The following is a 25,288-nucleotide window of genomic DNA, read 5'->3' as shown; positions in this document are numbered from 1 at the left end:
CGTGAAATGCTTTTATTATGTGAGGTGTTTGCCCCGCAGGCTGGAAGAGCTCAGCGTCACCCAGCTGGAGCTGTAGCACAAAGTGTGCAGAAATAATAATACGTATCAAAGCTGATGAATAATCTGGATCTCACTTTGTCCGTACAACAGGATTTACTGAGATTTCTGCTTTGCAACAAACCCATTAATACTACTGCTAATACTACTACCACAGATCCTACTGATGTTATTAAAGTGTCCACACAGTGAGCTCAGGTTTCTGATAAATGAAGTCATGTGTTGATCCTGCTCAGCTCACTTTATTCTGTTAACAAGCGTCACATGAAGCTTTGACACACGACACAGAGAGATTTCAGATGCTAAAGAGGCTTTATTGAAACAGAGACAATCATCAGAATAAAGTGATACAGAGCTAATCAAACAGATTGATTGGATCAATGATCGCTGGTGGAGTCAAAGCTCTGAGATCACAGTGATTGAAGATCATTACAGAAAGGAAAGAAAAACAATCATCAAACCATTTTAACAGAAACATCTTTCTGCTCAGTGAGCATGCTCAGCTCTGTTACCATGGTTACCCTCACTGATTAAAACACACATAAATGAGAACACCGTTGCCGCCCGCGTTTAGGCTCCCCTCGATGACGTTGACCCCGGCACTCTGGTACGGCCCCACAGCTCCTTGGTTGGTGATCACAGTGACGGCCTTGATGGGGTTTTTACTGCCGTCTTTCTTGTACCACAGGTTCACCTCGTTTCCTCCGGTCCCCTCGTTCAGGTCCTGGTTCACCGGCAGGTAGCCTGCTTTTTGATACTTTTCATATTTGCTCTGGTTTGTGGAGACTTTCAGATCTCTGAAGGCATCCTTGGGGTAGGTGCTCAGGCGGTACCAGAGGAAGATGGTAGGCGTAGGACTACCTCTCTCATTTGTACCCCTGTTGGTGTTTTCATCCACTCGGATGTAGCCATTGTTGAAGTTATCCCCATCTCCACTGCAGTTAATAGTGGTCTTGATCTCAGAGATGTAGGTTTGTTTCTCCCTCTTCACCCACATGTAGATCAGGTTTCCTCCAGCATTGCGGTTCAGGTCACAGGCCAGTCTCTCCCAGCTGTCTTTAAACTTCTGAGCTTCAGCATTTGCATCTTCAGTGACATCAGTGTCCACGATGGGAACATTCTTGTCAGACTTGGAGTACCACAGGTAGATTTCGTCTCCACCTGCTCCCTCATTGAGGTTTTTATCGATCTTTGTATATTTTGCTTCGAGCAGGCCATTGGCCATCTCTTGGCTGAATGAAAATTGAATGGTGGAGATTCCTGCGCCCATGCCTTTCTTGTACCAAAGGTAGATGATGTTTCCTCCAGCTCCTTGGTTTAGATTAACAGGAATTTTACTGAAGCCTTGCTTACTGTAAATCTCCTCATCATCTTTATTCAAAGACACTTTGAGTTCAGTGATGTACTCGGGCATTTTGAGTTCCTGCATTAACAAAGTTAAAGGAAACACACAGAGACAAAAATGGAGAGAAATCAGCAATGGGCTTAAAAGACCAACTAATAACAATAATTCTGCAGTACATTTGTAATGGCATCATTAATAATACCTGCAGCACCTCTGTCAAACAAAAGTATTGTGAATTAAATGCTATTCTGGAAAACATGAGGATGACTGTTTCAATGAGAAAACGTTAATAAGAGGCTCAGCTGCAGGGCGGCATTTTACAGCAGAATGAAATAAAACAGATGCAGAGCGAGTGGTTGTAGACTTACGAGTGTGCAGAGACGCTGTGTGGCTGGATGAAGTCTTCTGGACGGCTGAACGCTGCTGATCTCTGACAGAAACTCCTGCCTTTATATTCACGACAGGAGCAGCAGGATTATGAAATCACTGGTGTGTTTTTAGTTGGAATTACATGTGCAAAATTATTAACTCAACTGAATTACACAACAAACTGACCCACCCAGTTTCTCTGTTCCACAGAATCCACTGTGACTTCTTGAGTCAGGCCATTTTGGGTCACGATACAAGAGAAGATCGTTTATGTAACATCTTTAAAAACATCACTACACACAGTCATTAAAGACGTTTCAGTTTTTATTTGGCAATTAAATTCTTAGGCTCACAGCATCCTCAACGTTAAAGAAAAAACAACTAAATCGCACAAAACTACAGTAACATCTAGATAAAAATCAGACAAATATAAATAAAAAATATTAAAAAAAGAGTAAAATAAATAAATACAGTTTACTAAAAATACTTTAGCCGCTGCAGAGTCAGTGATATATACAGTGTGTAATATAAACTGTCCAATATTTCAGCAGGTGAGTATCCTGATGGCTTGTAAGTAGGTTCAAGGTTCTTTATTTGTCACATGCATAGTTATACAAGTATAACACACAGTGAAATGTAGCCTGACACGCTCCTCGACATGTGCAAAAATGGGGGGGTAGAGGAAGAACATTATAAGTAGAATTATATTATATTATATTATATTATATTATATTATATTATATTGTATTATATTATATTATATTATAAGTAGAAACTGTCCCTGAATCTGCTGCTGTGGGTGTGGACGCTCCTGTACCACATGAGGAGTGTGAGGCTGTGTTGCTGGGACCAGAGAGGATCCTCTGGGCCGTCCTCCTGCAGCGCTGCCTGTAGAGGTCCTGGATGGCTGACAGCTCGGACCTGGTGATACGCTGTGCTGATCTGACCACCCTCCATAGAGCGTTATAGCTGCCGTACCAGGTCGTGATACAGTCAGACAGAATAATGTTGATGGTGCATTAGCAGAAGTTGGTCAGTAAGAGAAGAATCAGGCAGATAAATGGATCATGTTACTGAGTGGCAGCTTCATGTTTCCATCTGTGCTGATTCACCTGACCTGCAGCATGGCTCAAAGCTCTTCTCGTGGCTGGTTTTCATTCTCAGATGATGCTACAGATGAACCTGCAGCCAGAGTCATCCGTCTGATGGGATCTGTTTGTTTTAGCCGGCATGTTTCAGGATCCACTCACTACAGGGATGTTTCACATCTTTACTCTGGGTCTGAACATCGACTCTCTTTATTCTTAGGACGGTTTATTTCTGCCCACATGCAGATTCATTCACCTCCTGATGTGAATCCTGTGGAATTACCTCTGTTGGGTCTGTGTTTCCACAAGCCCCGATAGTTTAGAGACTTATTCCTCATGAAGAACACAAGACATAACAGAACATCTCCAACTGTGTTTTTACTCGCTAACGAGGGAGAGGTTTGGTCAGAACCAGGCGGTGGAGCATAATGCTCATCATCTGTCTCTAGCCCAAATCCTTCAAAGAGCAGCTTCCTCGTAAACTTTTTATTGACGTGACAATTACAGTACACATCACAGCCAAAGCACCTCCCACCGTAAAACCCCCTTGGTTACAAAGACAAGGCACTATGTGTGTGTATGTGTAAGCACCTGTATACATGTGAGAATGTGTGTGTGTGACCTCCTGCTCACCAAAAGGATCATAAAAGCAGGAAGCAACATCAAACAGAACCTTCACAAGGGATGTGCTTGTGATAAAACACTACAGCCTCCCCCCAGAACCTCGAGAGGCTGGGGAGGGGGACAAAGGAATCAGAATCAGAATCAGAAAGGGGTTTATTGCCAAATGTTGAGCAGGTTTACAACATTAGGAAATTGCTGCGGTGCTTCAGTGCAAACATGCTGTCATAAATAGCACTTAAATAGACATGGAAAAAATAAAAGTAGGGATAGAAGTAAGTGCAGCCACTCAGCCTCTACTCAATGTGATCATAGCAGCAGGTGCAGATGTGTGTCACAGGCTGATCTGGCTGTAGGCTGTGGCACTTGGCCAGAGGTGGCGCTGGTTGACTCGAGTCCATGTTAGTGCACAAAGTAAACTGCTCGCTGTAGTTGTGAAGCAAAAACGCTGAATTCGGAGAAATAAACCGTGCGAGGGGAACGATGACGACGACAAGAGTCTCCCGATCGTTTACTCTTGCTGTCCCGTGAACAACATCGGCGTGGTGTTAACTGTTTGCTGTTTTCGCGATCGCGTCGCGCGTGAGGATATCACCAGGTAAACTCGCCACATTTTTAAACATTTTGTTGTTCAACAGCATCAAGACTGACGGAGTGTGTTTGAGACAACCTCACACGTGTCACAGGTGACACATTTGGCGTTTTTTTGCTGGTTTGTCGGTAGCAGCTCCTGAAACGCAAGACTGCCACACATCTGTTCGACCAACGCCAGTTGATCTAAACTCCAGTAGATCTGGACCACCGGTCTGTCCCTTTGTTTTTAGTGCCAGCAGCTCCGCTCTCGAATAGATGAAGGAACTGGTTCCAGAAGTTTTAAAAAGTGCATTATCCATCTTGTATCGCTATATCTAAGAGGTATAAGTAGAGGAAGGTGAAAAAAAGTTTGAAAAGCCTAGTCTAAAAAAGTTAAAGTTAACAAAAAAGGTGCGGTGTTGCAGAGCTACTTGGAAAGGCTGCTGTCACTCCAGCGCCATCTTAGATTTAGACTTAGACTTAGACTCTAATAGGGTGATATGGTACTACAAGGTCATTAAGATAAGATGGGGCCTGATTATTTAAGACCTTGTATGTGAGGAGCAGGATTTTGAATTCTGGATTTAACAGGAAGCCAAAACAGGAGAAATCTGCTCTCTCTTTCTAGTCCCTGTCAGGACTCTTGCTGCAGCATTTTGGATCAGCTGAAGGCTTTTCAGGGAGTTTTTAGGACTTCCTGATAATAATGAATTACAGTCGTCCAGCCTGGAAGTAATAAATGCATGAACTAGTTTTTCAGCGTCACTCTGAGACAGGATATTTCTAACTTTAGAGATGTTGCACAAATGGAAGAACGCAGTCTTACATATTTGTTTAATATGTGCGTTGAAGGACATGTCCTGGTCAAAAATGACTCCAAGGTTTCTCACAGTGTTACTGGAGGCCAAGGTAATGCCATCCAGAGTAAGAATCTGCTTAGATACCATATTTCTAAGATTTTCAGGGCCGAGTACAATAACCTCAGTTTCAAGTTTTATTGTCATAAACAGTGTAGCCACATTTATCCATAATGAAATTCTTTGGCTCGTGCTCCTCAGCTTTACATGAGCATATAGAGAGTGTGCAGTTATATTGAGAAGAAAATAACAGAAAATAGCAGTGGTAGTAATAAAATAATAATAATAACAATAAAAAGAAGACGTATTAAAAAGTATTAAATATTAGAGAATTTAGTTGGTATTTACAAGCTTGTGCAAGAGTATCTCAGGTTGTACAAAGTTGTGCAATTTAAGTAGCATTTGTTGAAGTGACAGTGTACAGTGTGTAGTGGTGTGTATGGGATGTCAGCAGTTCAAAGGTCTGATGGTTTGTGGGTAAAAACTGTCCGTGTCTGGTAGTGTGGGTCTGGATGCTCCTGAACCGCCTGCCGGACAGCAGGAGTGTGAAAAGTCTGTGGCTGGGATCAGAGAGGATCCGCTGTGTCTTCCTCATGCAGTGCTGTCTGCAGAGATCCTGCATGGCTGCCAGTTCAGTCCTGGTGATGCACTGATCTCACCACCCTCTGCAGAGCTTTGCAGTCCAGAGCATTACAGCTGCTGTACCAGGTGGTGATGCAGCCAGTCAGAATACTTTCAATGGGGCATCGATAGAAGTTTGTAAGTATTCTGAGGTTCATGCTGAATCTTCTCAGGCGCTGCAGGAGGAAGAGCCGCTATCTTGCTGCTTTTGTGATCACACCAACATGGTGTGACCAGCTCAGATCCTCGGTGATGTTGATGCCCAGGAATCTGAAGCGCCTGACTCTCTCCACCTCTGCTCCTTCGATGTGGATGGGGGTGTGGCCTCCTCTCTGCAGTCTCCTGTAATCCACACAGAGCTCCTTGGTTTTGCTGACGTTAAGCAGCAGGTTGTTGTCGCGGCACCGTGATGTCAGGGCTCTCACCTCTGCCCTGTATGCCGTCTCATCTCCATCAGAAATGCAGCCGATGATGGTGGTGTTGTCTGCAAATTTGATGATGGTGTTGGAGCTGTGTGTTGCTGTACAGTCGTGGGTGAACAGGGTGTAAGCAGGGGGCTGAGCACACATCCCTGGGGGGCACCTGTGCTGAGTGTGAGTGTGGATGAGGTGATGTCTGTCAGGAAGTCCAGGATCCAGCTGCACAGGGAGGAACTAAAGTTCAGGTCACGGAGTTTCATAACGAGTCTGGGTGGTATGATGGTGTTGAAGGCGGAGCTATAGTCTATGAACAGCATCCGCACATATGTGTTTTTCTGGTCCAGGTGAGAGAGGGCAGCGTGAAGTGCTACTGCTATTGCATCATCTGTAGATCTGTTGGGCCTGTAGGCAAACTGGAGCGCATCAAGTGAAGCAGGGATTAAAGATGTAATGTGAGCTTTGACTATGCGCTCAAAGCACTTCTTGGCAATGGAGGTGAGTGCTACTGGGCGACAGTCATTTAGGCAGCTCACATTAGTTTTCTTAGGGACAGGGATGATGGTGGTCCTCTTAAAACATTTGGGACAGCAGACTGGAGCAGGGAAAGGATAAAAATGTCTGTGAAGACATCTGCCAGCTCGTGGGCTTTGAAAACATGACCTGGAGTGTTGTCTGGTCCAGGAGCTTTCTGAGTGTTTACTTTCCTGAAGTATTTACACACGACTGCCTGAGATATCTGAAGAAGGCAGCTCTCCTCTTCCAGCAAAAACTCCTGAGATATATGTTCATCAAAGCGTGCATAGAAGGTGTTGAGATCATCAGGTGGAGAAGCCGTTGCCTCCCTCACTCTGCCGCTGTTTCCCTTGTAGTCTGTGATGGTCTTCAGACCGCTCCACATGCTCCTGATGTTGGAGTAGCCGTAGCAGAGTTCCACCTTTCCTTTGTACTGTCCCTTGGCCGTCTTTATTTCTTTCCTGAGTGCACACCGGGATGTTTTGTATTCACCTGGGTCTCCGGATTTAAAGCCTGCAGTCCTCTGAGCGCTGCAAGGACCTCTCCGTTAACCCACGGCTTTTGGTTGGGGTAAGTTTGTACAACAGCCCGCGGTACGGCGTCATTGATGCATTTATGAATAAAGTCCGTTACGCGTCATGGGCTGGTCGCTTTTCAGCTTCTGCCTATAGGCTGGCAACAGCAGAACTGAGGAGTGATCTGATTTGCCGAAGGCCGGTCGGGGGCGGGCTTTGCAGGCATGTGCGTATGGAGCGTAAACATGGTCTAAGATGTTATCACCACACGTTGGAAAGTTTACGTGCTGGTAAAACTTAGGCAGAACTTTCTTCATGTTGGCTTTATTAAAGTCACCAGCCACGATAAAAGCAGCCTCCGGGTGTAGCATTTCCTGCCGGTCGATAATGTCAAACAGTTCGTCCAGTGCCCGTGTGGTTTCAGCGTGGGGGGGGAATGTAAACAGCGGTACAGAATACTGCTGTAAACTCCCTGGGCAGATAAAAGGGTCTGCATCTGATCATAAGGTGTTCAAAATCAGGAGAGCACCGCGACGAAACTATCTGTACATCAGTGCACCACCGTTTGTTGGTCATTACGCACACACCACCTCCCCTACATTTACCCGAGTCCTTTGTTCTGTCCTGGTGGTGAATGGAGAGCTCCTCAGACGTTGCAGTTCTTACTGTCCCTTTGGAAAGTTATCCTGGCCCTTAGTTCATCCAGTTTGTTTTCCAAGGACTGGACCTTAGCTAGAAGAATGCTGGGAAGCAGGGTGCAATGTTGTCTTTTCCTCAGCCTGACCAGAATCCCGGCTCTTTTTCCCCTTTTTCTCCAGAGTTTCTTCTTCCCAGGTAGCCAAGGTGAGTCACCACCATTCACAAAAAAGTTGGTTTGTGAAGGTCCGGATTGCGAGTTTTGCCAAATGTCCAGGAGAGTTTGTCTGCTGTAGGTGATAAAAGCATCACAGGTTGAAAATAAACTAAGAAATAACATAACTAGCATAAGAAAAACGCAGAGTTGAGGAGGACACTGAGCGACGGCAGCCATTTGCAAGTTCGATCTGAATGAAGAAGCAGAAAGTTAGCGGCCATCCAGGTCTTTATGTCTTTAAGACATTCCTGCAGTTTAACTCATTGGTGTGTGTTATCTGGCTTCATGGACAGATAGAGCTGGGTGTCATCTGCATAGCAGTGTAAATGTATGCTATGTCTTCTAATGATGCTGCCTAAGGGAAGCATGTATAATGTAAACAGAATTGGTCCTAGCACTGAACCCTGTGGAACTCCATAATTAACCTCAGTGTGTGAAGAGGACTCTCCATTTACATGCACAAACTGGAGTCTATTAGATAGATATGATACAAACCACTGCAGCACAGTACCTGTAATACCTACAGCATGTTCTAATTGCTCTAACAGGATATTATGGTCGACAGTATCGAACGCTGCACTGAGGTCTAGCAGGACAAGCACAGAGATGAGTCCACTGTCAGAGGCCATAAGAAGATCATTTGTAACCTTCACTAAAGCTGTTTCTGTGCTGTGATGAGCTCTGAAACCTGACTGAAACTCTTCAAATAAGCCTCTGCAGATGATCTGTTAGCTGTTTGACAACTACTCTTTCAAGGATGTTTGATATAAAGGAAGGTTGGAGATTGGCCTATAATTAGCTAAGACTGCTGGGTCTAGAGATGCTTTTTGAGTAAAGGTTTAACTACAGCCAGCTTGAAGGCCTGTGGTACATAGCTGATTATTAGAGATAGGTTGACAGGATGAGCTCATACTGTTTAGGTGGTGCTGATTGGCTGTTGTTTCCCTCATCACTTCCTGTTGAAGGAGTTGGTTGTGGCTGTGTTTCTCCTTCTGTTTAGCGAGCTCCACCTGCACCGCCGACAGACACCTGGCACACACACACACACACACACACGGTTTAACGTGTTTCTACCAATCACATGTCTCCGAGCACTCAGAGTACCTGTCAGCGTGCTTCCGCCTGGCCTCCAGGTGTTTACATTGCTCTTGCAGGCTCCTCCTCTCTTCCCTCCTCCTGCTTAGCTCCTCCTGCACCTCCTGCACATAAACCATAGACCATCATGAGCATCCACCCATCGTCTGACCTGTTCAGGGTCAGCTGACCCAGTGTGAGGTATCAGCTCCTCTTCCTCCTCACACATCAGCACACTATGGTGCTCCCTGACCTGCAGCTCTGTTTGCTGCCGGCTTTTCTCTCGGAGACACGACTCGGCCTCTCTCCTGCGGGACTCCACTTTCTGCATCAGCTCGGCAAGCTCCTCCCTCTTCCTGTCCACCACGCCCTCCAGCTCGTGCTGCTCATCCCTCGCTCCCTCCACCTCGTCCCTCTTCAGCTGATTGGTTTAAAGAGTCACATGGTCACTCACTTCCTGATCTCAAAACAAAAAGCACAAATATTTAAAATAAAGCAGAGCAACTGTTTTTCTGTTATAACCCGGGATCCTCCGTCAGCCGCGCCGGCCCATCTCCATCAGGATGGGGTCCAAGCTCTGGGACAGGTACAGGTGTGACCTCACCTGAGTGCTGAGAGAGTCCAGATGCCCCTGAGCCTCCACACAGTCAGACAGCAGGTCAGCGAGTCTGCACACACACACACACACACACACACACACACAGCTGAAGTTTATATGGAGACACCTGACAAAATACAACAGCCACCTCTTCACAGTAAAAACTTCCTGTCTCCTTCACAGTAAAAGCCTCCTTACGTGTCTCTGGCTGTTTGTATTTCCCTGTCGAGCTGTTGGAGCTCCTCCTCTCTGCTCCTCAGCTCCTCCTCCACCTGCCTGAGCATCTGCTCTTCCTCCTCCCTCTTCCTCCTCAGCTGCTCCACCTCTTCCCGCAACTCCCTGTGTGATGAAGATGGTGGCGATGATGAAAATATCCACCCTGATCTCTGAGGTCATGGTTGGAGCCAGGACACTTTACCTGGCACGCTGTTTGTCCTCCCCTCTGAGCCGCAGCGCAGCGGCGTCTCGCTGAGCTTCGCTGGCCTGGAGGACACACGAGGACGGAGCGGGAAGGGTCGAGGTTAGAGCGGCGAGCGCGTCATCAGTTATTAAAGAAACTGATCCAAGCTCATGTTTTTCTCTCTTTTTAGTCGTTTTGGTGATTGACCATAAAATTATTAATGAATAGTTTTGTCAATAAAACTGATGTAAAAAGATTCAGTCTCAGGGTGACGAGACGCTGAGCCTGGATCTGCTGGACGTTTCCTCCTGTTAAAAGGAGTTCGTCCTCCCCACAGTCACCAAGTGCTGCTCACAGTGAATCGTGTGATTGTTGAGCTTTTCTGTAATATTGTGGGTTCGCCAGAGTATAACACACCACCGTGTGTGTGTGTGTGTGTGTGTGTGTATACCTGGACTCTGCTGGTGTGTATGCAGCTCTGAGCCTCCAGCAGTTTCCTGTCGGCCTCTCGCAGCTCCGCTCGTCTCTTCAGCAGAGTTTTCTCCACACACTCCACCTCATCACACAGCTTCATGACACTCCTGCACACGCACACAGGCACACACACACGCACACACACACGCACACACACACACACACACGCACACACACACACACACACACACACACACATGCACATCAAATAACCTGAATGAGTTTTGGTAACAGCCTGTAAAAATCAGAAACCTCAGCAGAGGTGAACATCCTGATTTCTCTGTATTTATTCGTTAATAATTTTGATGTTCACATCTTTAACTGTTTCATCACTGACATCTTCCTGAGGTCCAGGATTCATTTCTGAGCCCAACACTTTGAACTTTTTAAAACTCCACCAAGCCGATGAGGATAAGATTCAAACCCACGATTAGCAGGCCATCGCCTTAACCACTCGGCCACCTCGTCCCTGCATGAGCGTGTCCCTGTGGAGGACACAGCAGGACTTCATGTAGACATAATGAGTCCATCTGCTGGATCGTCCTTTCTGCTGTCGGGGCTTCAGCTCCTCTCAGCGTTGATCCTAAACCCTGATCCCAGAGCAGTGTGTATCCATGTCTGTGTGTGTTACCTGTGCTGTCTCAGTGTGTGTCGCAGCTCTCTGGTTTCCAGTTGTAGCCTCTTCTTCTCTGCTTCACTGTGGTCACACACACACCTGCCTCCCTGCAGACACACACACTGTTATCAGTTCAGTATCAGACCGGCGTGAGGTTTGAAGCAGCTGAGCTACATTTAAATTTATTTTGATGATTTCAAACACGTCATCAGACTGAAGCGATTCTGTGGATTCATTTACACCCTCCAACCTAAAGAGGGCGACAGTGCACTTCAGCACAAGCTGTCACCCATATGTAACCTTCTGATTGCACACCAGCTCAAACGTTTCAGCACTGACAGCGAATCAGACAGGAAGCGGTCTACACTGCACGCCTATCACCACCTCACACGTCCTTACTGTCGTCTTCCCCGCAGAGCTCTTTGTTTAGTTCACAGTGATCTGTGATGTGATGAGTAGCACTGTGCAGGAAGACTCACACTGAGTGCAGCATGCACAAACCACCGTCCCCCATCCTCAGCACCGGTCCCAGTCCTGGTTCCAGTCCTGCTTCTCACCCGGTCCAGCTTTAGCCTGCGAGCCTCAGATGGCTCGGCCTTGGGGGATCGCAGGTCTTGGTCCCAGTGAGCGTCTCCGTCCACAGATTCCTGAGAGGAAGTCAAACACAGCAGGCCTCCTTCTAAGCGATTAAAGGTATTCACGGAAAATCTCAGAGTCTAAAAACGGCGTAAAAACCTCAAAAGATGAAACAAAACCAAACAGAAGGTGAGAAAACCTGACGACAGCCAGACTGTCGTGTAAAAACAGCACCCCCTGGAGGTTTGTTAGTTGCATCACATATAAAAGTGTGTGTGTATGTGTGCGCGCACCTGTGTGTGCAGCAGCTGGTTCAGCGCTCTCAGCAGTTCGATGGTGAATTTCAGCTGTTCCACAGTCAGCTGGTCGATGTTGTGCGTGGACCTGCTGAGCTGCCGTAACTTCCTGTTGAGGTGGCCGAGGCTCCTCTGGTGGGCGTCGCTCTGTGAGCGCAGCTGGGGCACAGAACAGGAAGTGTCAGAATGAGATTAGAGATCGTCTGACGCAATTTTGTTTTAGGGTCATGTGTTTGTTCACCTGCAGCAGTTTAAATAAAGCTCATCCAAAGATCATCCTGATGATGACCTCAAACAGACCGAGTGGAAACTCATTTACAGACAAAGGTGGATTTCAAAATAAAAGTCTTTCATCATCTGCAGAAATGAAAAAAATAACCTGGTTATGACGAAGGACGCCATAAATAAAAACTCTGCGTCAAGACGTTCAAGGAGGAAACAGATCAGACAACTGCAAGCTAACTGTTGTCTGCTCTAACAAAGCCAGCATCACTCGGGAGTCAGGACATCCTGAAGCTCGTAACTCTGAACCACCCTGACAAGGATGGGAGTCAAACCCACGTGTGCAGAGCACAAAGGACTGGCGGTTCATTGGCTTCAGCTCTCAGCCACCTCCTCCATGCCGCAAGGCGGGCTGAGATGGGCTGCTGACCGAGTGCTGAGCCTGCGGGCTGTTAGCACAGATGTTGCAGTGCTCTCTCTCAGCATGAGCGAGCCGGTGGGTGATAGATGGACTCTACATGTCTTATATTTCACGCTGCAGCCTTGTTGTTGAAACAGTGATGAAGTTTGTGCTGCAGCTGCAGAAGATCACAGGAAACTCGCACTCTTGCAGCTCTGCAGTGTCGTGGACTCGAGACTCTCGGGTTTGGAGGACACGGCAGGTTTGGATGGGCAGTAAACAGCTGCACACATTCGACTCACGGTGCTGCTGAACCCGACTGCCCTCTGAGACTCCAACGGCTCCTTGAGGAAAGCTCTGCAGCTGGACAGGATATCTCCAGTCTGCCGGAGCAGGCGGGCATCGAGCACACTGCCATCAGAGCTCAGACTCAGCATGAGGTGAAGCCAGAGTCCCTGTACCAGGTGGCCGAGAGGTTAAGGCGATTGACTGCTAATCCATTGTGCTCTTTACCAAATGGACCATCCCAGCCTTGCCGTAATGGTCTATTTGATTCACCTTTACTTTTATTGTTTATTTTCTTTTATTTTCACTTGCTACACACGGGACAGACATGACTGGGGAGAAAGTAAAACAGCGGAGAAGAGGGACGGGGATAAAGGGCAAAAAACAACAAAACAACAAAACAAACAGCCAAAAGATACAAATATGGATCACCTGGATCCCCTGCTGAGAAAGAAAAAAGAAAGCAAGCAGAAGAGAACAAGAGTAATAGAATAAACAACATCACAATGATATATGGGAATATGACAGTAAATACTAAATGTTAAACATTATTGTGCAGCACATAAGATCAACAGAACACAGTGTGCTTTGAGGTAGGAGCCAAAAAGGGTGTAGTTTGTGGGTGTGATCACCCGTGTGTACACCTGTGAGCATGGACGCGCTTGTTTTTAAAAGGTTCCTTCATGTAATGATCTGCTAGAGGGTGTGGGGGGCCACAGCCCCGTCCTCCAGGGCATGAAGCAGGTATGGAGGAGATCAAAACTCCAGACATCCAGAGGCCCCCAGAACACAAGAGACCAAGGAAGACCAACAGAGGGGCAGCCGCGCCACTGTCCCAGAAAGAGCTGAGGAGAGTCCCAGATGAGGGCTCACTCAGCAGCCGCGGAGCAGAAGCCAGGGGGAGTTGCAGTGACGCGCCCGTGAGCTCCGCCGGCAGCCAGCCGTGCCTGAGTGACCGAGCCCCAGACTCCAGGCCCCGATAAGCGGCCGCCAAGGAGTGAGCCGGTGTGTGACGCCCATCCCCAGACACAAAGAACCACCAACGCACCGATGTCTGAGGGAGTCCGCCACCGGCAGGGGAAGTGGTGGTGGGAGGAGATAGGCCTCCAAACCTTGGAGGGCCTGAGGTGTCCCCAGAGAGGTGGCGCCTGACACCCAACCTGACATATAGACACAGACATACAGGCACACACAGACACAAACATCCATGCCCCCCCCCCCCCCCGCCAAAACAATAAACGTGAGAGTCGTCAGCTGATGTCTTGATGTTGGAAGGAGCTGTTTTTGTGATACCCACCAGACTGTTCTGCAGGAGTCTGTGCCTGCTCTGACTCCTCTGCACCTCCTCCTCTGGCTCCTCAAAGGGCTCCACCTGGTCCCGGTCCAGCCGGGCTTCCAGCCGGGCCTGCGGTCTGCTCATGTGTTCCTGGCTGTGCTTGTGAGCCATGGTGGTCCTGGTCTGCTGGATGGTCCCAGAGCGCTGATGCCAGCATCTGGGCAGTGTGAGGTTCGGCCTGACGGGACGAGAAGTCAGAGGTCAGCTAGAGGAATTCATATGAAAAGCACACGAACAGCCGAGGTGGGCTGGATTTGGATCAGAACTGTGAGCTGAGAATGAAAACACGCTCACATCTTTAGATTTATTCCAGCTTTTATTTCACAATCACAACACATGGAAGTTTGTATTTATATGAACTCTTTTTGTAGTTTTATTTAGACATCATTTATTCACTTTATAGTTAACTACATGGCTTCTTAAATGTCATTAGAGAATTATTTATGATTTATTACTATTTCTGGATGCATCATCGATCATCCAGGTAAGAAAAATCCCCCAAAGTTGAATGAGTTGCTGTTAACCACGCCCCTTTCTTCCTCCTGTCTCACCGTGGTCATGTGACCCGCTCACTCTCATGTCGCGGTGAGCTGACAGCATCATCCACGCCTCACTGCGATGATCAAAAGACACAAAAATCAGGACTGAAGACTCTATTGTTGTTTTTATTCCAGAGTTTATTTTTATATTTCTGACTTGATTTAATTTTTTATTTCCTTCTCCGACGTCCTTTCTTTATGACTTATTTCTGCACAACGTTGTTTTCCTCAGCAGGATGCAGACACGCTGATGTCTCCATGCTGAACTCCATAAAACTCACTCAAGCCGACGAGGATGGGATTCGAACCCACACATGCAGAGCACAATGGATTAGCAGTCCATCGCCTTAACCACTCGGCCACCTCGTCTGTGTGAAGCCTGATCGCGCACACGCTCAGCGTACTGTGAGTATGAAACAGCTCAGAGCGCTGTCTGAGACACGTGACGTGAGGCTGACGTCCAAATCTGAACTGCAGACATCGTGTTTGATGCTCGAGGATCAGCTGGAGAGGTCAATCCAGCAGATGGACTCATTATGTCTTCATGAAGTCATGCTGTCCTCCACAGAGACACGCTTGTGCAGGGACGATGTGGCCAAGTGGTTAAGGCGATGGACTGCTAAGCCCATCGTCGTCGATTCAAATCCCATTCTCGTCGACTTGGTTAAGTTTTAAGCAGTTCAGCATAAAGACATCAGTGTGTCTGCAGCCTGCTGACAGTCTTTCAACACCTCGTCATCCTCCATCTTCTCTTCTTTATCTCCCCCAATTCTTGCCTTTCTGCGCTCCTGGGGTTGTGTCCACTTCTTTGTTCTGCTCAACTTCGGGTTTCAGCCTCAAGGCCTGGATCCTGCCTGGGCCTCGAGCTTGCCTGAAGCCGGGCTGTTTGTAGCAAGCACAGGGATGCATCGTTTTGGGTCCACATCTCTAGTCTCAGACTGCAGCCCCACAAAGCCATTGTAATCAAACTTTTTGAGGTACAAATGTATTCGTAAAGCTGATGCTGATGAAAACAACGTTGTGTAGAAATAGGTCGCAGCGGTCCTCACAGCGAGGCATGGATGATGCTGTTAGCTCACTGCGGTGTGAGCAGGTCACATGACCACGGTGACAAAGCAGGAAGAAACACCGACCTGCTCGCCTCAGACCGGGATTCATCTTCCTGCCGCTCCTCCGCTGGACCTGAGAGCTGAGCCGGAAGTCTGTGGACGTCTTCCTGCAGACAGACGAGAGCCCTGCTTCACCTCTGTGTCTGATGTGTGGGCATCATCAGTATTACCAATATCTGATCAATACGAGCCCACGTCCAGTTACATCAGAGCAGGACTGGAGACAAGACAAGACTGTGTGTGTGTGAGTGTGTGTGTGAGTGTATGCTTGTTTGTGTTCAATTGTCAGACTCAGGCTGATGTTGTGGTCTTGTTGGGGAGGTTACCTGATGAAGCGTGCAGGCTCACCTGTCTGTAAAAGCATGTATGAAACACACCTGAGCTCTGGGCTGATTTAATGAAGACGTGATCACAGGTCACATGACTCAGAGGCTGTTTAGGCTGAAATCCTGCTGCTCTGCTCTGAGTGACCTGCAGACATTCACGTACCTGTCCCAGCGGCACCTTCTGGCTTAGCTCCTCCCTCAGTTGCTGAAGCTCCACCTCCAGCTGTGCCTGGTGTCTGTTGCTTTGCACTTGTCTCTCCCTGAGAGCCTGCACCTCCATCCTGAGTGCAAACAGCTCCCCCTGCTGGACAGACATGCTCTGAAACACAGACAGACCCTCAGGCAGTCAGGTGGGCGTGTTAAACAGTGACACCTGCAAAATAACACACTCACCTGTGTGTGAGACCTGGCCAAGTCCTCCAGCTGTGTGCAGTGCCTCTGAGCTTCCTCCAGGTGGAGCTGCAGACTCAGATTTTCAGCCTGCAGAGTGTGTACCTGCTGCTGAGAGCAATGAGCCTGAAACACACACACACTCTTCATTTACCAGATTCATCAGTAGTTAGACTGCACATGTTCATGACCGCAGGAGGTAAAAATGAAGCCAGGGTGGAAAACCTGCGTTATCTCTGATGGCCACCAGATGGCGACACTTCCTGTTCTATAGAAGTATGAGAAACCAGCCTTCTGAACTCTGACCTCTGCCAACAGTTTGATACAAAGTCAAATTCAATCTTTACATTTTGATCATGTGACTTCAATCTGCATGCTGATTGGCTAATGACTTCTAGTTACTCGTCTTTTTAGTCAGATCCGCCCCTCCACATCACATCTGCTAGTTTGCAACCAAGATGGCACTGGAGGAAACGTTAACCTGAGGGCTTCAGAAACCAGTGAGCCACGTGACGGCGTCAGCCTCGCTTCCTCGTGAGCATGCTTTTATTCATCGCAGCTCTTGGGTGAATAAGCCAGCAGAGGGCGTGCTGTGGGTGCAGCTGGGCCATCGACCATTAAGTAAGCATATGGATCGGCGGCACAGCAGGGGGCTCTGACACTGTCCTCTGTGAACGGACGCAGTGGACCATTTTGTATTAGCGTTCTGCCAATGTGTGCTGATTGGTTGGTTAGGACAGGATGCCATCCTTCGATGGCGCTCATCAGACAGACATCAGGAGGTTGTGATGGCTGCAGGTGATGCTACCAGGGGGCAGCTGCTTGCCTCACACCCCAAATCAAAGTGGAAGGTACCGTAAAGTGTTTTGATGCATTCTCAATCATCCAGGTAAGTAAATAAAATCCAAAAGTTGATTCTGTTCATCTGGACGTAGCGTTTTGTGGGAGAAACGTTTTGTCATCATCCAGGTGACTTTTTCTGTCTCAGCTGACTGCAGTTTTCAATCTTATAAACAGGACATTTGCATAATGACTGAAACCCACTGAAGGAACAATGGGCTGGGAGGTCAGTTCATTCATCATGATTATGCAAATTCTCATGACCATTGATCAGCAACCACTGATCAATGGCCATGAGTACCTTTCACAGACAGTTGGGGAATGGCTGCAATCACAGCATTGTAAGATGGTGACAGATGTACCCTTAGGCCCCCTCCTCGATTCAGAGGAGGGGGCCTTTCACATAAATGAAAGGGAAAGACTCCGCCCTCAAACCAGCGTTCCTCCCTGTCCAGGATGTGAACATCCTCATCACTGAAAGAGTGTCCACTGGCCTGTAGGTGTAAATAGACTGCAGAGTCCTGGCCTGACGAGGTGGCTCTTCTGTGTTGTAGCCAGAGGTTGTTTGGTTTCCCCGATGTATAAATCCTGCCAATCCTCCTGCACTTAACAGCGTACACTGTTACTCTGTTTGTGTCGGGGACCCGATCCTGGACCAGTTTTTGGCGCAGCGTGTTTTGGGGTTTAAAAGCCACAGAGACCCGGTGTTTAGAAAAAATGCATCTCAGTTGCTCCGATACTCCTGACACGTACGGGATCACTACAGGTTTTCGGCTGGACAGCGGTTGTCCTTCTCTCCTGGATCTACTGGAGCTTTCTTTAGGAGCCTTTCCAGCTTTGACAAAAGTCCAGCTGGGATAACCACATTTACTCAGGGCCTTCTTGATGTTCTTCTGCCTCCCTGGCTGCTGTGTCAGTGGGGATGGTGTTCGCTCTGTGTTGTAGCGTTCTGATGACACCCAGTTTGTGCTCCGGTGGATGATGAGAGTCAAACCTTAAATACTGATCTGTATGTGTAGGTTTACATGTCAGCTTTTAGATGTCCCCCATTACTGATGGAAATCTCACAGTCTAAGAAGGCTAACCTGCCACTGTTCATATCCTCCCTGGTGAATTTGATGTGTCGGTCCACCGAGTTAATGTCATCTGTGAAATGTGGTGCGTCCTGAGATTTGATTTTCACCCAGGTGTCATCCACATACCTGAACCAATGAATTGGTGGTGTTCCAGGGTAGGATAGTAAAGCCCTGTTTTCAATTCAATTCAATTTTATTTATGCAGCGCCAAATCACAACAACAGTCGCCTCAAGGCGCTTTATATTGTACAGTAGACCCTAAAATAATAGATACAGAGAAAAACCCAACAATCATATGACCCGTTATAAGCAAGCACTTTGGCGACAGTCGGAAGGAAAAACTCCCTTTTAACAGGAAGAAACCAGGCTCAGGGAGGGGCGGGGCCATCTGCTGTGATTGGTTGGGGTGAGAGAAGGAAGACAGGATGAAGACATGCTGTGGAAGAGAGACAGAGGTTAATAACAGATATGATTCAATGCAGAGAGGTCTATTAACACATAGTGAGTGAGAAAGGTGACTGGAAAGGAAAAGCTCAATGCATCATGGGAATCCCCGGCAGCCTACGTCTATTGCAGCATAACTAAGGGAGGATTCAGGGTCACCTGGTCCAGCCCTAACTATATGCTTTAGCAAAAAGGAAAGTTTGAAGCCTGATCTTGAAAGTAGAGATAGTGTCTGTCTCCTGAATCCAAACTGGAAGCTGGTTCCACCAAAAAGGGGCCTGAAAACTGAAGGCTCTGCCTCCCATTCTACTTTTAAATACTCTAGGAACAACAAGTAACCCTGCAGTGCGAGAGCAAAGTGCTCTAATAGGGTGATATGGTACTACAAGGTTATGGTACTACAAGGTCATTAAGATCTTCCACTTCTTCCATGCACAAATTGGCCACAATGGGTGATACTGGGGAACCCATGGCACACCCATGTTTCTGTCTGTACCCACATAGCAAAATTGGTATAGCCCGGATCTGGCCCACACAATGTGCTTACACATGGCCCACATACCGCAAAGAATGACAGCCCTTTGGTGGCCCAGATCAGGTTTGCCAGAGGTGGCCCACACATGGGCCAGCACAGGACCACCAGTGTGTCTGCAACTGGCCTCGTGCTGGCCCATGTGTGGGTCACCTCTGGAAAACCAGATGTGTAAGTTGTTTGCAGCCACAGGCCAGTTGCAGACACACTGCTGGCCCTGTGCTGGCCCAGAACAGTTTCAGCTCTGGCCCCAGATGTCAGCCTAATGTGTACCTTAATCAAGCCATGTAATAACAACATGTGCCCGAACATAATAGTGCAAAAGTAACATGACGAAACTCTGTTCAGAAACTGAATGGACTGATTTTTATATGCACTTTTCTACTCTCCCAGATTACTCAAAGTGCTCTATACAACATGCCACATTTACACACTTTCTCTAAACTGAATGCTTTCTAATTACATTCATACACATTCACACTCTTCACTGGAAGAGCCAGGGATTGAACCACTAATCTTCCGATCAGTAGGTGACTTGCTCTACCTCCAGAGCAAAAGCCACTCAGTGGTAAACATGAGTAAACCGTCACTAGGTTTTGGATAAAGTTTACACTCACAAACCAGTCAAACCTGCATTTGAAATGTTGGCTACCATAGAAGTATAGTATTGCAACATGGCATTTGGATCTTCTAACTAAAATAGAAAAACAGGAACATAAATAGTGCCATCATTGCCAGACCTGGCCCACATCTGGTTGACATACACCCTGCCATAACACCAGTCAGTCAGAAGTGCCAGCTTGATGCCGGATCCAGGCTAGACCTGTTTTCTATGGGCCTGGGCCACATAAACCAAACCACAAACAGGCCAGATGTGGCATGCCATCACATAAACAGTGCCATCTATGCCAGGCCTGGCCCATATCTGGATGACATACCACTTACAATGCCAGAAGTCAGCCAGCAGTGCCGGCTTGACACCAGATCTGTGCCAGACCTGTGTGCTATGTGGGTAGTACTGACCCTTGTATGTGAAACAGGTGGAATGAAGACACAGTTCAAACACACTTGGTCGATGCTGAGAGCAGTCCTGTTGCTGAAGTTGGGGTCATCCTGTAATCTCTTACGAACTATCTCCAACGCTTCCGTGACTGGGATGGTGAAGAGAGATGTAATGTCGTACGAGACCATGGTTTCATCTGCCTCCATGATGACATCTCTCACCTTCTCAACGAAATCCAGGGTGTTCTGGATGTGGTGTTCAGAGCTGCCTACCAACGGGTTGAGGATCGAAGCCAGAAGCTTGGAGATGTTATAGGTGACCTAGTTGATCATGCAGACAGTCGGTCTTAAAGGTGCACCCTGTTTGTGTATCTTCGGTAAACCATACTGGCTTGGTGTAGCTTCCCCTGGGTGTAGCCTGTGGTATGATGTCTGGTCGATAGCCTTGTCTTGTTCTAACTGCTTCAGACAGTCTATCACCCTCTTCCTGTAGCTACTTCCTGGGTCTCGTTTCAGGGGTTCATAAGTATTTTCATCCCTGAGTAGTGACAAAATCTTCTCATGATAGTCTTTCTGGTTTAGCAATACTGTGCACCTACCCTTGTCTGCCGGAAAGATGATAATGTTGTTGTCATCACTAAGTGATGTGAGTGCCTTGCTCTCCTCCATGGTGATGTTGGATGCTGGGGGCTTTGCATTGCTGAGACAGGCCGAAACTTTCGTCCGTAGTTGGTCTGCTTCCATTTCTGCAATATTGTTGTTTCAAATTGTTGTTTCTGTGGCTGTGATCGGTTCCACTGGCGGGATTTGTCTCAGTGTGACAGCAAAATTCAGCCCTTTAGCAAGGATGATTTTCTCTGTTTGGGTGATCTGTCTGTCAGACAAATTCTTCACCCACTTGTCCACATCCTCGGTGTCGCATCCTTCTCTCTTCTGGCCGCTGAGGACACTCTCTGTATTTTGCGGTGGTTTCCGACGTACAACAAGTAAGTCAAACTTCATTTGTTGCCTGGTCTTAGACTTCTTGTGCTGTGCTAGACGAACCTTCTCAGTGAAGTCAAAGAGTCAAAGAAGTTAAGAGTATTCTCATCTAGAAGCATTGTCAGTCTCGGTCAGATACGCTCCTCTTGAGATTTTAGCACGTTGATGGTAAAATTTGTTTGCCTCGCCTGTTCATTAAGCAGCTGATGCTGTGCCTTCTGGAGGATTTTTGTAGCCCGGAAGCCTTTAACTGAAGAGCTCATTTGCAGACTTTTAGGAGTAATCCTGTTCTGTCGGCATCTGAGGCTGAATCTCAGGTGGTTCCTGTAATCCGCCATCCGCTGTTTGCTCATGCTGACGTACAAGCATTAGGCAGTCCTTGCTAAAGTGGGTTAAAATGTCTTGATGCATCCTCAGTATCCAGGTAACTAAAAGTTGATTCTGTTCATCTGGATGTAGCGTTTTCAGTGGGAGTAACGTTTCGTCACTCATCCAGGTGATTTCTCCCACTGAAAACGCTACTTCAAGATAAACAGAATCAACTTTTTGGAGTACCGTAAAGTGGCTTGTGGTGCTGTGAAGTGATGCTCACAGCAAGATATTTCACTACAATACAATCCTGTAAAAAAATCTACAAGTGGCGCTGCATCAGCAACTCGAGCCCTTCCATCAAACCTTCCAAAGGAAAAACAGAGCCCCGCCCATTCTGGACAAGGTGGAGAGCGCCACCTACGGACTGGAGCTCTCTCGCTCCGAAGTCCCGAACACAAACATTATCATTACTAGGATGATGCCAGCGATAGACAATAATCACGGCGTTTCCCCGGTTCATCAGGTGTGTTTGTACCTGCTCCCTGAGTCCTCGCAGGTACTCCTGAAGTCCAGAGATCACCTCCTCCAGCTCCCTCTGCAGGGCCTCGTTAGCCAGAATCTGACCTGAGGACGAGAATCCGGGGTCCATTTATTAACCGGATACCAATCAGAGGGCTCCAGTCAGAGTGCCGCTCTCTCATTGGTCTGATTTCTCCTCACCGTCGGTCAGCTGCTGCTCCAGCTCTTTGATCTCCTGTGTCTCTGCGGCGATGCGTGACAGCAGGTTGTCAAGGCGACCCTCAAGCTCACTCTGCATCCTGCTCATCCTGCAACAGCTCAGTGGTCACATGGGCCTGAGAGGGAAAGATGGCAGCCAATCAGGATGTTGATTTGCACCACACACACACACACACACACACACACACACACACACACACACACACACACACACACACACAGGTGTGTGATGTCACCTGACTCTGATTATCACTGAATCTGTATTAAAACGTGAAAGTTTCAAAATAAAAAACTGTTGATCACGACCATGTCTAATTTTCACAATAAAAGATCCAGGACAAATATATTGACCTTAAAAAAATAATTGCTTCAAAATAAAACTTTTAGCCAAGCTGACTTTATTTATAAAGCACTTTAAAAACAGCTATCACTAACCAAAGTGCTGAACATAGAATAAGAAAAAATATAAACACTAAAAATAAAAATACAATAACATTAACACTGTAGAGCACCGACATCAGAAAAACAATAAAACCCAAATAAAATGAACATTTCTGTGCTGGGTTAAAAGCCAAAGCGTGCAGGTGGGTCTTCAGACCAGATTTAAAAACATGGAGTGAGGAGGCCTTTCTAATCTGTAGTCAGTGCATTCCACAATTTGGGAGCCACAACTGCAAAAGCCTCCGATGTGTCCTCGGCACGTCCGACAACATCTGGTCAGCTGATCTAAGAGACTCAGAGGGGGTGTGCAGGTGCAGCAGCTCAGAGAGGCGGTGTGGGGGAGACTTTTAAGGGTTTAAAAACAAATTTTAAAAGAATTTTAAAATGAACTCTAAAATGCACAGACAGCCAGTGTATTGAGGATAAAACAGGAGTAATATGCTCACCTCTCCACATACCAGTTAAAAGCCGTGCGGCTGCATTTTATACCAGCTGAAGACGTGACAAGGATGACGGACTAACATCAAAATACAACGAGTTACAATAATCCAGCCGAGTTGTAATAAAAGCATGGAGTACCGTTCTAAAAACCTCCTTTGACAACATGGGTTTTATTTTGGCGAGCTGAAAAAAGCTGCTCCTCTCACCTGACTGTCAAACCTTAACCTCCTAGGACCTGCGTCCACACCGTGGACATCACATTTTGGGTCATTTAGACCAAAATACTCAATTTTGCTCTACAAGGGCCTGATATCCACTGACGAGGACATTATGCTGCTACTGTTCTATCGAAATTTTAAACGAATATCCTCATATGTGGCTCTCGTTTTTCTTAGAAACAAAAATTAGGTAAAAAAAAAAAAGATCCCAATCAGCCCAAATATCAAAGAGAAATTAAAAATGCATGCTGTGGAAGAGTTCGGGTCTTAGGAGGTTAAACACTGTCCATCTAAAACCCAAATTGGTGACAGCGAGCTTTCCGTACAGTGCCAGAGGGTCCACAGGAAAGGACCGACCAGTGACACCCGGCCCTAAAGAACAAACCTCTGTTTTTGTGAAAAGTTTTATAATGAAGAGACAACCAAGCTTTCACTTTCTCAAGACAGTTATTTTGCACCTGGAATAGTCATTTTTCTTTTTGAGGTGCATATAAACCTTTGCATCATCTGTATATAAATGGAAAATAATTTTGTGCCTTCTAAAGATAGAGCAAAGCCAAGGGACAAAAGCAGAGGTCCAAGTATTGATCCCTGAGGTGCCCCACATGAGACTAAGCTGCCAGGAAAGACCTAGACCACTGCACAGTGTTCCAAGTGAGATAGTAAAATACTGTATCCACCGTGTCCAAGTTCAGTCTAGGAGAACCGAGACCACATGATCACCTACAGCTGTCAATAACAAGTCTTCTGTGCTATCCAGAGAGAGAGAAAGGAAGCGTGGACATAAAGTTTGATCAAACAGACGGATCCACGTTAGCTTTAGTTTTACAAAGTCAAACTCGAATGGTCAATAATATTTATATGATCTGCTGTCGCGGCTCTGTGGAGGACATCCTGTGGAGGATGAGCTAACTCCCCTGCAGCTCTGCTTCGACCCCGCACCTCCTCCTCCCCACCCTGTCCTGCCTGACACGCCCTCCTCAGAGTTTCCTCATGTGGGGGAAGAAAAGAAGCTGACAGTCTTCAGTTTGTTCCACACATATTTAATACCAAGTATGAGTTTCCTGTGGAGGTAAAGCAGGCTGTCTACTATTGAGAAGGTTGGTAGCTCAATTCCTCTGCATGTTAAAGTGTCTGAAGTGCAGGTGTCCCCCAATACATCTGTGTTTGCTTCAGAAGCATTGAGGTGAATGAAGCTCAGAGTAAAACCTGCTGAAACTGAGCACCAGGTGTAGTCCTGGGCTCAGACTTAGATAGGAAGCTTCACAGGACGCTGTGTGGTGACGACAGTAACATCAGTCATGCCTCTGATCCAAGGAAGTCTGGGAGCTCTGAAGGATTCAGACGTGGTGAAATCTTTGTCTTCTGTCCACAGATGTTTCTGTGAGTCAGAAACACCGGTTTGTTTCCTCTGCAGTGCATCATGGGACATCACAGATACCCTGTTCTGAGTATAAGGACGAGTTGTTGTTGTACTTACTGCTCTCTGATCAGTCTGGTCTGTCCTCCACGGGAGCTGCTGACCTCCTCTTCCTCCTGCTTCTCCTCTTCGTCTCTGTCACTTCACAGTAACCATATCTGCTCCTGTTTCCTCCGTTACAAACTCCTCTTCCTCTCCTCCTCTTTGAATCAACACAGGAAATCTTCCTCCCAGCCAATCACAGTCCACCTCTGTCCAACAGGGACCAGGAAAAGCTCAGTGAGCCCCACCCCTGAGATGAAACCCCTGAGGGGGAGGGGCTTTTTAAAGAGACGGCGACCTGCAGCTCTGAGTCTGTACAAGATGCATAA

The 25,288-nt window shown here is 47.1% G+C and overlaps 2 protein-coding genes and 1 non-coding gene across 3 annotated transcripts; all 3 read right to left on the bottom strand.

Moving 5' to 3' along the window:
* Positions 1-396: 396 nt before the first annotated feature.
* On the bottom strand, positions 397-1,841 carry LOC146563331 (uncharacterized). Its single transcript, XM_085295717.1, has 2 exons — positions 1,771-1,841; positions 397-1,480 (listed from the first exon to the last, which is right to left on the bottom strand). The coding sequence occupies exon 2, from the start codon at positions 1,469-1,471 to the stop codon at positions 581-583; it is 891 nt and encodes a 296-aa protein (XP_085151843.1). The 5' UTR covers positions 1,472-1,480; positions 1,771-1,841; the 3' UTR covers positions 397-580.
* A 5,866-nt stretch (positions 1,842-7,707) lies between these two features.
* LOC146563329 (uncharacterized) lies at positions 7,708-25,154 on the bottom strand. The gene is made up of 18 exons (XM_085295716.1): positions 24,978-25,154; positions 22,380-22,513; positions 22,195-22,283; positions 16,476-16,598; positions 16,246-16,401; positions 15,781-15,863; positions 14,070-14,286; positions 11,863-12,024; positions 11,473-11,640; positions 11,009-11,100; positions 10,355-10,484; positions 9,922-9,986; positions 9,702-9,842; positions 9,510-9,573; positions 9,159-9,326; positions 8,936-9,030; positions 8,745-8,860; positions 7,708-7,904 (listed from the first exon to the last, which is right to left on the bottom strand). Exons 2-18 carry the CDS (start codon positions 22,483-22,485, stop codon positions 7,837-7,839), a joined length of 2,043 nt encoding a protein of 680 aa, XP_085151842.1. The 5' UTR covers positions 22,486-22,513; positions 24,978-25,154; the 3' UTR covers positions 7,708-7,836.
* On the bottom strand, positions 14,935-15,016 carry trnas-gcu (transfer RNA serine (anticodon GCU)). Its single transcript has one exon. It is a non-coding gene; the product is annotated as a tRNA-Ser (tRNA).
* Positions 25,155-25,288: the final 134 nt, after the last annotated feature.

This window comes from Mchenga conophoros, linkage group LG12, assembly GCF_057382185.1.
Source record: "Mchenga conophoros isolate Kocher_MC1m ecotype Shallow Benthic linkage group LG12, M_conophoros_male_GT1.1, whole genome shotgun sequence".
Taxonomy (NCBI): Eukaryota; Metazoa; Chordata; class Actinopteri; order Cichliformes; family Cichlidae; genus Mchenga; species Mchenga conophoros.
The sequence above is the reverse complement of the archived record's forward strand: the minus strand, read 5'-3'. Positions and strand labels throughout refer to the sequence as shown.

What these genes read in the sequence shown, in the direction of transcription:
- LOC146563331 (XM_085295717.1), bottom strand. Translation starts at nt 1,471, where the DNA reads ATGCCCGAGTACATCACTGAACTCAAAGTGTCTTTGAATAAAGATGAT.
- LOC146563329 (XM_085295716.1), bottom strand. Translation starts at nt 22,485, where the DNA reads ATGAGCAGGATGCAGAGTGAGCTTGAGGGTCGCCTTGACAACCTGCTG. An exon ending in TGGCCAGGTCTCACACACAG is followed by an intron (nt 16,402 to 16,475) that starts GTGAGTGTGTTA and finishes TCTGTGTTTCAG; the next exon opens with AGCATGTCTGTCCAGCAGGG. An exon ending in TGGACTCTCTCAGCACTCAG is followed by an intron (nt 9,327 to 9,509) that starts GTGAGGTCACAC and finishes TAAACCAATCAG; the next exon opens with CTGAAGAGGGACGAGGTGGA.